The sequence below is a fragment of the Caretta caretta genome, chromosome 2 (genome assembly GCF_965140235.1).
Source record: "Caretta caretta isolate rCarCar2 chromosome 2, rCarCar1.hap1, whole genome shotgun sequence".
Taxonomy (NCBI): domain Eukaryota; kingdom Metazoa; phylum Chordata; order Testudines; family Cheloniidae; genus Caretta; species Caretta caretta.
The window spans coordinates 153,754,451-153,770,610 of NC_134207.1; the positions used below are offsets into that span (position 1 = coordinate 153,754,451).

At 42.2% G+C, this 16,160-nt stretch overlaps 1 protein-coding gene across 4 annotated transcripts in view; it reads left to right on the forward strand.

Annotated features, from left to right (window-relative positions):
• The window catches only part of CTNNAL1 (catenin alpha like 1), a 123,464-nt gene that overhangs the window by 69,734 nt on the left and 37,570 nt on the right, over positions 1–16,160 (forward strand). For 3 of the 4 annotated variants that reach the window (XM_048839457.2, XM_048839461.2, XM_048839462.2), the window contains exons 8-10: positions 3,015–3,101; positions 7,544–7,702; positions 11,371–11,463. In XM_048839457.2, coding sequence (XP_048695414.1) covers positions 3,015–3,101; positions 7,544–7,702; positions 11,371–11,463 — 339 coding nt within the window. The remainder of the gene's footprint in view (positions 1–3,014; positions 3,102–7,543; positions 7,703–11,370; positions 11,464–16,160) is intronic. The other variant, XM_048839459.2, reaches the window with a different exon arrangement.

The window sequence follows — 16,160 nt, forward strand, 5'->3', positions numbered from 1 at the left end:
CTCCCTGAGACCTGTAAAGCAGCAACCTAAGGCTCCTTTCACATGTTTACGAGGCACAATGCCCGGATGCAAGCCTTAGCTGAGGATGCTTCCTTTGGTTCAGTGATCCTATGAACTGTGGTGCAGAGCACTTCCTTGCACCTGCCTCCTCAATAAATGATCCTTGGGAGTCACCTACGATGAATCTACATAGGAACCAATACTTGAAGAAGAAAGGAAGATTCTTGTTTGAGTAGTGTCCCTGTGGGTGCTCCACTTGAGGCGTGCATATACCTTGGATCAGAGATTTTTGGTAACAGCACCTGCTCAGCCCATGCATGCACCCTTCACAACTTCATGTCCTCTACTAAGGATATACAGGGCTTCATGGGTTCCTTCTCAACTACCTTGGCCTGAGATCTATCATGCCAACTTTTATTATTATTCAAGCTTAGCTTTGCAATTCTTAGTTATAGTTCTGGTGTTAGTTGTAGTTATCCGTGTTAAGTTTTCTTTCATAATGTCTCACTTTTGTTTATTCCTTCTCCTGGTTCCCCATACGGAGAGATTTTTCTCAATGTTGCATGTGTTGCGGGAATATGCCAGGATCTCTAGGATTTAAACATTATCTCACCTGACGAGACTCTATCCCTGTCAGTGGCAGACATTTCCAATGCATTAGTTGTTTGGGGGACATGCATGTCCCGCAGAAGTGCAATATTAGCTCAGACTTTAAGAGCAGAGCTAGGCAAAAGTGGGAGATTCTTATGATTAAGGCTAAGATTTTGTCATGGTTATTTTTAGTAAAAAAATCATGGACATGTCACGGACACTAAACAAAAATGCACAGAAGCAGTGGCCTGTCCATGACTTCTGCTGCTGCAGCTCCATGTTTTCCCCTGCTACCATGGTGGCTGGGAACTGTGGGGTTCCCCTTCTGCCCGCGGCGGTTGGAAGCTGCAGGGTGACCATATTTCCCAAAGAGAAAACGGGACACCTCCAGCCGCTTGTCCGAGGCATCCTGCTCCTCCCCCACACCCCGCATGAGGCTGTCGCCCATCGCTAGATCCCTGAGGAGAGCTTCCTCAGGAGTCCGTCATCTGTTGCTGGAACCTTGCAGGGGTCCGCCTGTCGCTGCTGTTGCTTGTCGCTGGAACTCTGCTAGGGCCCCGCTGGCTGCCAGCTCCACCATCCCGCAGCCCTTGGGGCTGAAGCAGAGAATGTCATGGAGTTCCTCCATGACATAAACGTAGCCTTACTTATGATGTAATGTTTTTGCCCTGTCTCGGATCCAGGCCAGGATTCCCCCCCCACCCTTGTACATTGGTCTCTGAGTGAGCTTAGTGCCCCAGTCACCTCAGTACTGTGTTTGCCCCAACCTTTGTTGGAAACGGCATCAGAAGGTTCTTGAAAGGCCCCTAAAAAAAAAAGGAGTTTTAGTTCTCCTCATAAAGAGTCCACTTTAGGAAAAAGTCTTGGTCTCTGCAAAAATCAACTGTACGAGTGCTGAGGTCCCATGCTGGGTACTGCTGAGGTTCCAGCCTCCTTTTGTTACTGGTAACACTTCTAAGAGTCATGCTACCAAGTATACTTCAGTACCTAAAACATCCTCAGTATCATCTAAACATGATTGTGATAGCTGAGAGAAACATTCTGCTTCCAAGAAGCTTACACCAACAGACTTTAGTATGTAACCTTCAGAACCTAGACATACGACTCCCTTGGTATCTCAGAAGTCTAAACTGCCATCTCATACCACTTGGTTACCTCTGAAGCACTCGGCATTTATCGGTACTGACAACTTCTAATGAAAGTGGCTTGTTGAAACATACAACTCCCATGGTACTGCAAATCCACCCAGTACCATAGGAGTTTAGACATTCCCGAGACTTTCTTTTCAGTTGAGCCAGCGTGTCACATTCTGACAGACAAAAAATTGCTTTAAGCAGGAGCTAAATTTGAGAGAACATATCAGAAACATAAGGGAAAAAGCATTACAAGAATATTGTAATTATCCCCAAAACAAACATTACAAACTCCATTTTAATTTAATTTTTTGCCTGTTATGGAGTACATTTCTGGGGAAGGCAATTGAAAGAAAGTATAAAGAAATTCAAGAGACACTGAACAATCAGGAATATTGGTTTAAGATGTGTTTTAAAAGATACATTATCAGACTGAGCGGCTATGCCTTTTAAAAAAAAATTATGCCACACACAATCCAGAATCTGTGTTGTTGATCTGTTTGTAGCTGTTAGATTTAAACCTTATCTTGACTCTCTCTCTCTGACCACATCCATCTTGTGCTGATGCTCTTAATTAAGATAATTTTTCCCCCCCCATCAAGTTTTGGAGAAAGAGAAACTTTTTAGCTCCTACCTTCTTCCCCCCCGCCCCCATGTGCATCCTCCTTCACTTTTGTGCAGGTTGTCTTGTTTTGCAAATGCACACAAATTCCAAACCCGAAAGCACTCTTTTTGTATAAATTGAATGAAAGATTCATAACAATAATTCTTACGTTACATGAACAATTGAAATTTGTAGGGCATAGAAAAAGATTCTCTATTATTTATTAAATAAACCTCTTGAATTTAAATGACAAACATTAATTTGGTGAATTAGTCTTTTTTAAATAATGAGGGTTTTTATAAAATCTACTCCTGTGGGCTTTTAAAAACTGGAATAGCTGTAGCTAGTCTAACAGGATGGTTCAGGCATAAAGATTTGATAGCTCATACTAAATAAAAAAGCCCTCTTTTTCTCAGAAAGGACACAATGTTCAAACCTGAAAAATCCTTCTTGAATAAAAATAAAGTTGATGGTGTGGCATCATTAATTGTTTTTTTTAATAGACTCTTGATTCAGTGATGAATAAACAAATGCAGTAGTAATAATGAATTCTTAATATAAAACTTTTTTTAAAAAAAAAAGAAAATGTACTTAAAACTGGATTACTGCATTAACACAGCCTGGGATAATTTGTACATCGTTTGGGGTATTTTTTTTTTAAATATTTGATTCTCTTTTCCTTGTAGCAAAGCCAGAAAACAAAGGATATCACAGAAGACTTGGAAGTAGCCATACTAAAAACATGCCAGTGTATGAATGAACTCAAAAGAGAAGTAAGTACAGCTTATATAAACACAATCTGAAGAAGATTTTGAACCTCCTTTATTTTCATGTGTAATACAAAATAAGGCCCTGACTCTGCAAAGGCATAAACATCACATTACATGCTGTGAATAGTTCTGTTGACTCAGCTGAACACTCTGATCGTCTTAACTTTATGCCTGTAGGTAGTATCATAGAATCTTATCCTGCAACACTTACTCAAGTGAGCAGAAATCAGTGGGACGCTTCTAAGACTTAGGATTGTTTGCATAATTAAATGTTTATAGGATCTGATTTATAGTGAATTTCAGAGCCAGCGCTGCTGTAGAAGTCCATTAAAAACTTCTTCATAGGGAGCAGGAACAAGTAGTACATTTTCAAATGCATATATGTATAATCCACAGAGAGGCAAGGAAGGTGAGGTAATATCTTTTAGTGGACCAGCTTCTGTCTGAATTTTTTTAGCTCAGACACTCTGCTTCCTTCCCCAAACCTGAAGAAGAGCTCTGTGTAGCTCGGACGCTTGTACCTTCCACCAAAAGAAGTTGGCCCAGTAAAAGATATTGCCTCATCTACCTTGTGTCTCTCATATCCTGGGTCCAACACAGCTACAACAACACTATATAATCTGCCAGTTTAGTGCCAGATTTTGCTCTTGGATGCATACATAGCTCTGATTAAAGTTTACTGTATATAAAGGTAGTACTTACTTCAAAGGATTTTTAAGAAACCAGGAGTTATGTTGACCAGTAATTATTACAGTATCCACGTGTAGTTTGTGAAAACTGAATAAATGGCTTTTGCAATTTCTTTGCATTTTACTTATTGCAATTGAGAAGAAAACTTCCTTATTTTCTCTATGAAATACATTAAATATGTGCCTTACAAAAACATTTTTTCAGGTATCTTGCTACAATAGATATTGTTAAAATGCAGCCTAAAAAAACTAGAAGTTAATTATTTACCAAGATAGTTATTGTAGGAACTGCAATTATTCATAGTAGTATCTGACATCCTGCACATTTTTATCTTGAAGAATTCAAAAGCACTCTAAATATTACAGACAAAAGCTGTTTTAAAATAGCTTTTTACGTGCTAAGTCAAGATCTTGAAAGTTAGAAGTGTCAGAATTTAGGTTGATCTTGAAATCTCAATTTGATCTTTGGAGCATATGTATTATGATTCAGTCTTTAATTAATGATCATATGCTGTTTTATTTTCCCCCATAGGAACTGTGCCTCGTTCAGTGCACAGGGTGGATGGTGCTCAGTGAATGAGGCAGCTGTTTGGTATTCTTGTTTATCCTTATTCAGTGGATGGGTTTGTGCCTTGTTTACTGCACACAACTCAAATTCTGCATTGAATACAGAATTAGTGATTTCCTAATGGTCTTTTCTATGGTGTTCATCACTCTAGTATCTGAGTGCCTCACAAACATATTAAGGAACTTATCTACTCAACTCCCTGGGAGATAAGAGAATTATTGTTGGAGAAACAAAGTGACTTGCCTGAGGTTTACTCATGGGGGAATTCTGCACTACTTTGCACATGCAGAAGTCGTGTTCCCTGCAGATTTTTTTCTCTGCAAAATATAGATTCTGCTGGAGAGGTGCTGCAGTTACAGCTTTTGTCCACTAGGGGCTGCTGTGGTGCCAGAAGAGAGGGCAGCCAACCGGAGAGGCCGCATTCCTCACTGCGGTGCCAGGTGAGGGTGCACCAGACAAACAGAGAGGGGTACGCAGGGCAGGTAGGGGGTGGTGTCACAGACAGGGGTTCAGACCGGCTAGTGGTGGGGACAGACTAGGACGCGGGCTCAGGATCTAGTGGGGCGACTGCATTGAGCCGGGGGCTGAATGGGAAGTGGGCTGTGGGGCCACACGGGGACAGAGGCAGATATTCCTAACTGAATGGCATAGGCTAGGAGTCTGCATGGGGGAGGCTCCCCAACTCTCTAACAATCCCGCCCCTCTCCCCCCTGAAAAGTAACCTGTTCCATGCTTTTCCCACCCACACCCAACAACCCTCCAGGTTCACTCCCAGGCTCCTTTCCTCTCCCTCAGCTCCTCTGTTACCCCTGACTCCCCCCAAGACTTTGCACTGCTTCTGTGAGGGGTGCCAGAAATACGTATCTGTATTGTAGTTTAAATGAATTACTCAAAGTTCTGTATTAATATGCCTAGTAAAGAATCTTATTTGTCAAAAAACATTTTCTGAATTTTTTTTGTGTCTGTATTGTTAGACATATTTGCGGACAGATATTTTAAAATAAATTGCCAAAATAATTGAAACTGGCATGATTATATTGTTATTTTGACAAATAAAATATACAGAATTTTGCTGTATTTTAAAATACTGTGCACAGAATTTTTAACTTTTTGGCACAGAATTCCCCCTAGGAGTAGAGGTTCTGCTGCAAGTCATTAGCAGAACCCTAATTTGAACTCCGAACCGACTGACTCTCATCCCTTTCCTCATCCTTCCATCCAGAGCTGTTGAGCATACACAGCTTCAGTTTGACTTAATTTGCAACCGACTGCTCAACGCACCCCAGGTGTGTCAAATTGGGCACCCAGAAAATGAGGAACACACAGATAGTAGCCTCCGGCCAACATTTTGATGTGACTTGCTCATCATAAGGAAGTCTGTGGCAGAGACAACAATAGAAGAGAGTTCTCCTGTGCGACATTCGCCTGTTTTAACCACAAGACACCTATCTCATTCTGTATATACCTGCCTATTCTAGAGCAAACGAGGCAGGGGCTTCTTCTGCACACAATTCTGACTTATTCCCTGACCGCCATCCGTCCTGTGCACTAAAAATAGTATGTGATCATGCAGTTAACACTATCTCATAATGCATATGTGTAAAGGGGCCAGATTTAATTTGCATAGGAAGTGCTTGACTTTGCAACCTTAAATAACTTTCTTATAATGTCATTTTTAATATTTCCATTGTTGGTCTTAAAAAAAAAAATTAAAAACAAGCTCTGTTTTGTACAAATGTAATGTCTACAGTTTGAACCCTGAACCTCTCAACACTGCAACACAGGCTTCTACCACTAAAGTTCGAAGATTTACTAAATTACCTGGCAGCAACAGAATAGTTATCCTCTGTAAACCAAACACTAGAAGAGGGTATATAATACATGTACCCAATGGGAACATGAGAAGCTCTGCTTTATTGACAGTGTAGCTAAGGTCAAAGATACGGCAAATTATTTGAGAGGCAGTGGAGCTAACGGGGTGTCATTGGGTTTGACATATTAGAAATCTGCATTCTACATTCCCAGCTTTTGTAGCCTCTCTGTAGGGAATGAAGTCTTGCTTAATGAAGGGTTTGTGAAGGCTATAGAACTATTAACACCTCTCAGTAGAAGTGAGTCTAACTTAGTGCTGTCTTGGTTCCCAGCTGTTTGTGCTCCAGGGCTTCTTATCCTGCACCTGTGAAGTAGTAAAGGGGGATTGGTCCTCTGGGGCCAGGTTCTGGGTCCTGGGTGTGGCTGAGAAGTCTGACCTGCTACACGCTCCCACATCCCCTGTTTCTATAAATTGATCCATCAGGATCCAGGCTATTTCTGCTTCTGAGGGTTCCAAAACTTTGCAGCAACCCCTATATTTAGGTTGCCTTACAATTTTCATTATGAAAGATTCAATTTTCCGAAGTTATAATACCTCCATTGTTTAAAGACCACTTTATAAACTCAGTAGGGAGATTGCTTTGGGACAGAGGACATGCCTTTTGCTTGCCTCATGAAATTCTATTTAAAGTTAGCTGATCAGTACAATAGTAGTGGGGACCTAGCCTTAGCATGTATAGAGATTATGGCACGCTGCCAAAATTATGCTGCCAGTCCCTCATGTGATACAAGCAATATGTTTGCAAGAATCATTTTATTAATCACTGCAATGAACCCAGCTCTGGTTAAAACATGGCAATATTAAATAGCGCAGGTCAACATTACCTAAGAGTTTACAGTGAGAAATGAAGAATACTACAGTTGATTGAAAACATAGCAGGAATTTAGGTAGACAGAAGTACTGTAGGTAAGTTTATGTGAAGGCACTAATAAAAAGGCAAAAATGAAAACTGGACCACTGATCCTTGTTCACGCATAGCTGGTGGCCGCAATATCCTTATACCCTGGCCTGCCCCAACTGTTTTTCTGTCTGCCCCCAAAAGGCTTGAATACTCAGCTTTTTTTGAGGGTGGAGTGGATTTTAGTCTGTGTATTTGAGTAAAAATTGCAGAGTAAGGCCCCTGAGGTACAAACGTTCTTTGCAGACTTCCTCTGAACTTAGTATCAGTAAGCTTCTTTTTTTTTTTTTTTTTTAAATTCCTGCCTCTTGGTCATCTGCTGAATTTACTATCACTAAAGTATTTTTATTGTAGATTAGCTTCACATGTTGTTTATCTTTCAATGCTTGTTTTCTCTTTTCCTTACGACTACTGAAGCTTCACCATGCAGCCACATCATTGGCAGCAGACCTGCTAAGATACCATGCAGATCACATGGTTTTGAAGGCATTAAAAATCACAGGAGTAGAAGGAAATCTAGAAGCTATAGCAGAATATACTTGTAAGCTATCAGAGCAGAAAGAGCAGCTTGTTGAGGTGAGTTCATTTTATTTTCAAATAGATTTAATGTAAAAAGTGCCAAAATCTATCTAAATGAACTGTTCTTCAGGGTGTCTTTTGTGTTTTAACCTATAGAATGTACCTCTGGCGCTTCTGGACTCTACATTCTCCTGGAAGATAGTGTCTGAGTGAAGCATGAGTTTCCTCACTGCACCAAACATTTGGGTCCACTGTTATAGAATTGGACCCACTGCCCCACCTGCACAGTTCCTGTTGCTGCTTGCTGTGGGCACAGGAACCTCATTGCCTGATTTTTGGGGGCCTCTGTGACTGCCTATTGGGGCCAAGATTTTCATAAATAGGAGCTTAAAATTAGGCTCTTAAATCCAGATTTAAACACTTGCCTATTTTCTCAAGAATACTAAGCAACCAAGCACTTCCATTGATTTCAGTGGGAGTTTTTAGGTGCTCAGCATTCTTAAAATCAGGCAAATTCCTAAATGTGAATTCAGGAGCTTAACTTTAAGGATGCATATGCATATAAAATAAAATATATATAATATAAAATACAGACACACACAAAATAAGTAAGTACTCTATTTTTATTTCCACTTTAACATCTGCTTTTGCTGTATCTGTGTCTGAAGCACTGGGGATAACTTCTAAATGTGGCATTTAGATTAATCCAGCTTCTAATAAACATACCAAACTGAAAGGTAGAGAGCTTTGTGCTTGTGAGAGTGCCAGGGCCGGCTCTAGGTTTTTTGCTGCCCCAAGCAAAAAATTCACCACCCCAAGCTCCGAGAGCGCAACTGCCCAAGCAAAAAAAAAAAAGGGGGAGGGGGGGATTTGTAACTTTCTCATAACTTCTTTTGGGCTGACATTTTCTGTTCCTTCTCAGCCCAAAAGTGAATTGTTGCTTTTTAATGTTTGCTCAAAAATGAATATATTTTGCTCAGAGTATGCTTTAAGATCAACTTGACACTGTTTTGCTCAAAGATCAGTCAAAATGAGATGAACTTTGAAATTGAAGTTTTTCATGTGACTAGTAATTACTGATTAAGTTTCTTCCTGAAAGACATTTTGTTTTCTGAGTACAGAGTTATGTTATTTACTTGGCTACGGAGGACTATATACTTTGACTACTAATTGGATAATTGCAATGCTCTTGTGCAACAATTTCTTCTACAGAATTTACTTCTACTTAGTTGCCAAGTTTCTTAATCTTTCATATTTATTCAACTGTGAATCTACAGTATGATATCGGTGTAGAGATGAGTATTGTAGACTTTTTCCTTTCTTTTGGTTTTCTGTTAAGAACATAAGAACAAATGTTGTCCTGGGATGCACACTCTATGCTCCCATTGACTTCAGTGGGAACGTTGGCTCAGATAAATTAAATGCAAAAGCTCATGTAATAGAGCATTAAACTGTTGCGTTTGAAAATTAAACAATCATCAGGAAATACTGGTATGAGGACCATATTTCAACTTGATGATATTGCATATCCTGTACATTTTATTTTTTAAAAAATAAGAACACAAAATAGTATCATTACATACAAAAAATGCACATTGAAAGAATGATTGTTATAGTCAAGCATTTGAAAGTTAAGAAATGCCAGGGTTAAGGTTACAGTTACACAAGGGGAAAGAATTAAGGTTGTATTTGCACTGATAATATATGATCATGTACTTAGATATGTATTTCCACCAACCCCCTGCCTCATTCAGGATGGGAAGTGTTCTGGGAATGAGACAGCTGTTCAATATTTTTGTGTATGACATCTGCCATAATTACTGCACACTATCCAAAGCCTGCAGTGAATACATAAGTATTAATTTCTTGTTGTCTTTTTTAGGGTGCTCATCATTGTAGTTTTTGAGTGACTCATAAATATTAGTGAATTTATTTACACAGTTCCTCTGAAGTAGGAGAGCATTATTAACACCATTTTACAGATGGGGACAATTGATACAGAGATTTGCCAGAGTTCACACTGAATCGGGCAGAGATAGGCATTAGAACTTGTGAGCCCCCTAATTCACAACACTTCTCTCATTCCTATAGACCACTCTTCCTACTGGCAGAGATGCAGAGTGGCCACCATAGCTTCAGTTTAACTTCAGGTGCAGTTCAGTGCTCTGCACTTGTGCAAATCTGGCCCCAGGAATCTCAGGTTGTGCACACAGAAAAATGAGGAATGCACAGTAGGGGCCACCTGCCAACATTTTGGTTTGTGACTTGCTCCTGATCATACAGAAAGTCTTTTGGCATAGGCATGGATAGAGCTGAGTTCTCACATGTGACATTCACCTGCCTTAACTGCAAGACCATTTTTTCTCTTTCTGCAGTCCCTTGTCCTTTTTTTCCTCTACCTACCTGACAACTTCTACAGAGAATAGCCTCATTCACTCTACAACCCCAGTTCATTCTCTGAGTGCTCTCCATCCTGTGTGATGAATGTGGTGGGGTCCTGTGGGGGGAAAATGTACTCAAGTAATTAAAGACTGTGTCATAATGCACACCCACAAGGATGCAGAATTAAGGTTTCACGGCCAACATAAATTCTGGAATTTAACTTTCAGGTATTAGATTTTGTAACTAAATAATGTTTTTAATGTCATGTGAGTGGATTTAATATGGAAAAATGTTTAAAAAAAAATTGTAACAGCCCCCTCCCATCATGCACCATCAGTAGAATCCGAACCTTGAATCCTCAGCATTGCAGCGCGTGTTGAGTTACAGGACTTGACTTAACATTAGCTGAAAGCAGAAGAAGGCTGTCCCAGCATGGGTAGGGGGGGAAATGGGTTGCTGGAGCCATGTGCTAAATTTGGGCTGTTGTTGGAGGAATCATCTACATCACAATTTTATAGCCCTCTGAGCTCAAGTCAACTGACCCAGGCCAGCTGCGGGTGTTTTATTGCTGGGTAGACATACCCTTTGAGAGGCTGCCTGCACCTGGGGATCACAGTGCAATGTAGTGGTATTTAGTGGTGGCACAGTCCTGACCTTGCATTAAAACGTCTATATTCAGTATTACTTTGACTTTCTACCAACATTTTGATGACAAGGTAAGTCACAGAAGAGAAATAATGATTTTCAAAAGTTTCTATCTCAGCCAGAATTTCCCTGGACATAGAAAAGGCACTTCTCTGGCCTGTGGGCTTTCTCCCTGTCAAAATCCACAGGCCTGCATCAAATGATCGAAGTTTTTAGACCTTCTCAAAAAAAAGGTTGCAAGAATTTTTAATGTGGAAAGTGCTAAGCAACCTAGATGTTGGTGTTGCTACCAGAAACACAAATGCATGTAAGCATGATCAGGTTAATGTTACTGTGAGGCCTGGTGACTTTCAATACCTGACCTGAAGGTCAGACAGTTACACACTCAAATGTAACTTCTTTTCTTAAAAAATTCCTGAGGTTTAGGAGGACAAAGGGGAAGGAGAAGCAAAGGGGAAAATAGCTCGATCCTTGTTTTCATGGTTTGATTTCACTTGAACCCCTTGCTGGAATTCTGACCCAATAATTCATACATCTGCTACACCAGATGCAATTTCTGGAAAATTTACTGTACCTGATAGGTTTTCACCTTTTCTCAGCAATGAAAAGAAAATAAACTTTACTGCTGTGTACACTTCTTTAATATATCTTATTTATAATATTATTTACTCTTCAAAATATATTAACTTTTTTCTTAGACATGTCGCTTGTTGAGGCATGTTTCTGGAACAGAGTCACTTGAAATTACTTGCATACATGCAGAAGATACCTTTCAGGTCACTGGCCCACAGGTATGCCTACCTTTCATTTGATCACATTTTAAGTAGAATTTTGTAAAATGGCTGTACACTAAGATAAACATTCAACATATGCTCTTGGAGGCATGCCAGTTCAGTTCACAAAGAAACATAGTGAGAGTATTACAAGTAGGAGGCAGTATAAATATTTGAAGAAACATGTCCAAGCTAGATCTTCTGGTACATCTTGATTTGTGCTCTGGACATTTTGGAAGACTCTGCAAAGCTGGCATAAAGCTCCTACGGTCCCTGTGTGCTTTTCTGGAATGTGCTGTAGCTTTAAGTCTGCTTTAAATTACGCTGGCTTATACCAGCCACTTGGGGCTGAATACTAGCCCAGGGTAGATGTAGAGTAGGGGTGTCCTCACCATGGCCTCCTTTTCAGTGACTATGCACCCCTCTTGCCAGCAGCTGAGCCACTATGCCACTGCAGGATCACTAGGGTTATCTTCCATGGGCCGTTCGCTTGAGTGCTGCCGCCAAAGTATGCTAGCAGTGCATTGCAAAGTGGCCGCAATCCACCCAAAGATCTGACCAGTCAGTCTCTTATTTATATAGGGCAATTTTCACCCCTGTGCAGAGAACCAATATAAAGCTTATGAATCATTTAATTCCTGTTTTGAGTGTTTAAATAGGACTTCATTGGTACATAGGCCTTCACTGGGCCTTTGTACAGGGGTCAGTTTCACAGGGATAAAAGGTATCCCTGTGTGCTAACCCAAGTATAAAATTATGCCACTATTACATGTGTAAACAGCCCACCAGCTACTTCAGGGCCTTAACAATATTGTGCCTAATAATAGTAATTAGTATTTACATAGTGCTTTATATTTAAAATGTATTTTACAGACACTGACTAATCATGTGTAAGTACCTGTGGATAAATTTTCTTTACAGTTGTCACACGAGTATATGCACAGGTAACTATATATCTTTATGTAGAACAATACTGCACCAAATACTGCATCCTTACCTATGTATGGCAATACTGTACCTAATTTTGCATTCACGGTTTATTTATCTATATGCCTGCCTGCAGATACCCCTGTAAAACATAAATAGCTTCTTTTAAAGTGCTAAGTATTTATTATTCGTCATTAATTATATTTTAGACACAAGGTGGGTGAGGTAATATCTTTTATTGGGCCAACTTCTGTCAGTGAAAGAGACAAGCTTTCAAGCTTGTGTGTTAACTACTTATGCTAAACAGCCTGTTCTTTGTGTAGATGCAGCCATGTATTCCACTTTGGTATGTGCACACCCAGCACACCAAAGCCGGAGAATTTTGCCTTGGAGTACCCGTAGAGGGGCAGCGCTCTCACACCTTGTGGCCATAGCCCCTCCCCTGGCTATATGAGGCTGTGTTGCCCTGACCCTCTTTGGTTCCTTCTTACCGCCCTGGCTGGAGTCGACGCTTTGAGTAGTTTCTTACCTCACAACCTCGCTATTTTTTAGTGACTTTTCTAGTTGTATATAGCTAATCAGTACTCTTAGTATAGTGTTTGTTAGTTAGGTTTAGTTTAAATATTTCCCTGGTGACACCCTCACCAGAGTTTAAACAGTGTCTGCTGTGTGGGGTAGTGATCCCTAACAACAATCCCCACACATGGTGTTTGTTGTGCCTAGGCGAAGCCCACATCAAGGAGCGGTGTTTGATTTGCAAATCATTCACGATACTGGGTGAGGGATCTTTTGTCTAAAGCAGCACCTGCTTGAACAGGCCATTCAGCCTGCTTCAGCACTGACACGTAAGTTGGACCAGAGGTCGTCCTCGGATTCTGATACTGCTGCTGTTTTGTGCTCTGAAGAAAGGGAGAAGTTATTCCCCATTGAGTGTGCTGAGGAAAAGGTTGCATACGACGGATCCAGGTTGCATGGGGAATTGTCTGCCTCCTCCAGAAGGAGCACGAACTGGCACCATGTGAATACTGATGTAAGGGATGGAGCAGGTCCTGTCAACTGCTTCCTGGTACTGTACAAGGAGGTCAGTGACCCCACACCCTCGACTCCAGTTCTGGCCCCAAAGCATCCGTCAAATCCAGTACCAACGAGGGCAGTGCGAGCACCGGCAGTGTACACGCTGGTGGCATATCAGATGGCAATGGCCCTCCTCTTCCTTTCTGTCCCATCTCTCACTTTGTCCTGGACTTTGCCGGGGCTGCATTGTTTATAGCCCTGTTGGCTGGGCAGGCTGCTGAACCTATGAGTCTGTCGGCACAGCACCCTGATGTTTCCCTTCCATAGTCAGTGGAAGTGGGGCTGGTGCCAGGCTCTGCACAAGGGACCTGCTTGGTGCCGGGAACTTCTTCAGTGTCCCTGCTGTGGATGCCACTGTTATTACGGAGGTGGCACTCACCGCCCTGCACTTCAGCACAGTCAGTCACCTCAGTATTGCTGCCGACTTCGGGGTCAACGCTACTGACAGCACTGGAAATGACAAAGGCATACTGGATGCTGCCAGTACCATTTCTGCCATCGCTGTCAGTTCCCTGTTCATTCTGGGCTACAGTTGAGTCAGTCCAATTGCTCACAACCTCAGAGCTGGCTCCACCTTTCTTCCCTGAAGCTGAGGACTCGTTGGCACCCAGGTTGGGGTCTTCCTCCTCTCGCTCTCTATCGTCTGACCTTCATCACAGGCCATTCATGGAGCACTGTGTGTACCAGGATTGGCACTCATCTTGTGGTCGGGATGGGGGCCAGTGGCCAACCGATGCCCTACCCATACCAGTGAACTCCATGTAATCCATTAGATGCTTCTTGGTCATGGAGGTCTCACTCCTCATCTCACACTAAGGTGAGATCATTGAGCACATTTGTGGTGGTGACTGTCGCTCTGCCATGGACCCAGCTACCAGTGAACCTTCCCATTGTGGAGCCTCCAAAGTCATCCTGTCCAGGTCTGTCAGTCCTGGAGCAAGATCCAGCTCTGGCACAGTTAACTGTTTCAGCTTTGTCCCTGCACAATTCCAAGGTGCCTGTCACTTCTTCTCCTTTGTTACTGGAAGATTTTAAGGTGTATCAGTACCTTTTGCAGCATGTGGCTGCTTCCCTGGGTATTCAAGCAGAGTTGCTGCAGAATACCCATAAGCCGTTGGATATCCTGCAGCCATCTGCCCCGGGAGAGTCTCCCTCCTTATTAACAGTGTGCTCTTAGAGCTTGCCAAGGTTCTCTGGAGCTCACCGGCTTCAGTACCACCTACTGCAAAGCACATGGGGAAAAGCTACTTCATACAGGTGCAGGGATTTGAAGGTTTTTACTCATATCCAGCCCCAAATTCCCTGGTCTTAACCATGGTGAATGATAGAACCCAGCAGGGCAGATTTAAGTCACAAGGATAAGGACTCTGAACGGATGGACCGATGGGTAGGAAGATTTACACCTCTTCTTTGCAGATGCACATTGCTAACCAACTGGCATTCCTGTCCAAATACGACTTTGTGAACTGGACGGCTATGTCTTAAGTTTGCGGACCAGCTGCCAAAAGACTTGAGGGAGGAATTTCAGGCATTCATCACCGAAGGCTGTTGTTGGCTAAGACTTTGCTGCAGTCCGCACAGGACATCATGCATACTTCAACCAGAGTTATGGTCTCGACAATGGCCATGAGAGAGACATCCGGGCTGCAGAATTCCGATATTGTTCTCGATATGCAACAGGCACAGAGGATTTGCCCTTCGACGGCAGAGTGCTTTTTTCAGAAAAGACACTGCACTCCTTCAAGGACTCTCAGGCTACCTTTTGGTCCTTAGGGGTGTATAAAGAGCAGTGAATAGATGCCACTTTGGTGGTTGTCAGCAGCAGCAGTATGGTCTGTAGCCTTTCTCTGAGATGGATGGACTACCCCAGAAAGGGGCGTATGTCTCAGAGGAGGAGGCATTCAGATCCACAGTTTGGCCAGTCAATATGCCTTCCTCTGGCGCCATCCTCTCACCCACAAACACCCATTTTGACTCTAAGGGTAAGATGTATCCTTAGCCTTCGTGGCCTCAACAAGTGTATCAGATACATGAGGTTCCAAATGGTCACTCTATCAACTATCTTCCCTGCATTGTCTCAGAATGACTGGTTTGTTGCTCTGGACCTCCAGAAGCCTACTTTCATGTGTCAGTTTTGCTGAGACACAGAAAATCCTTTCAATTTGTCATAGCAGAGCACCATTTTCAGTATTAGATGCTTCCTTTCAGCTTCTCCTTTGCCCCTTGGGTTTTTACCAACTGTATGGTCGTGGTGATAGCATACCTCAGAAAGAAGGGAATCCACATCTTCCCATATCAGGACGACTGGTTACTGAGGGGCAGGCCAACACTACACTGTGCTTGCTCGACCATCTGGGTCTCATCCCGAACACTGGAAAGTCAACTTTGGCTCCTACTCAGAAAATTGAGTTCATTGGGGCCCTAATAGACTCTCCAAATTCAAGAACATTTTTGCCAACTGACTGTTTTCAGGCAGTTCACCACCTTTGCCTCAGCCTGCAGTATCAGTCTTCAATCACAGTTCAGATATGCCTGAGGGTTTTGGCCACATGGACCACCTGCATGCAGGCAGACAGTTTGCAGTGTTGTCTCTTCACCCCTTTCAGTTGTAGCCCAGGACAGTTTACCATCTGATTCTTCCCTCCTTGAACAGATTGGTCTGTATCCATCCACAGGTCCTGGACTCCTTGCAGTGGTGGAAGCTTCCAGAGAAT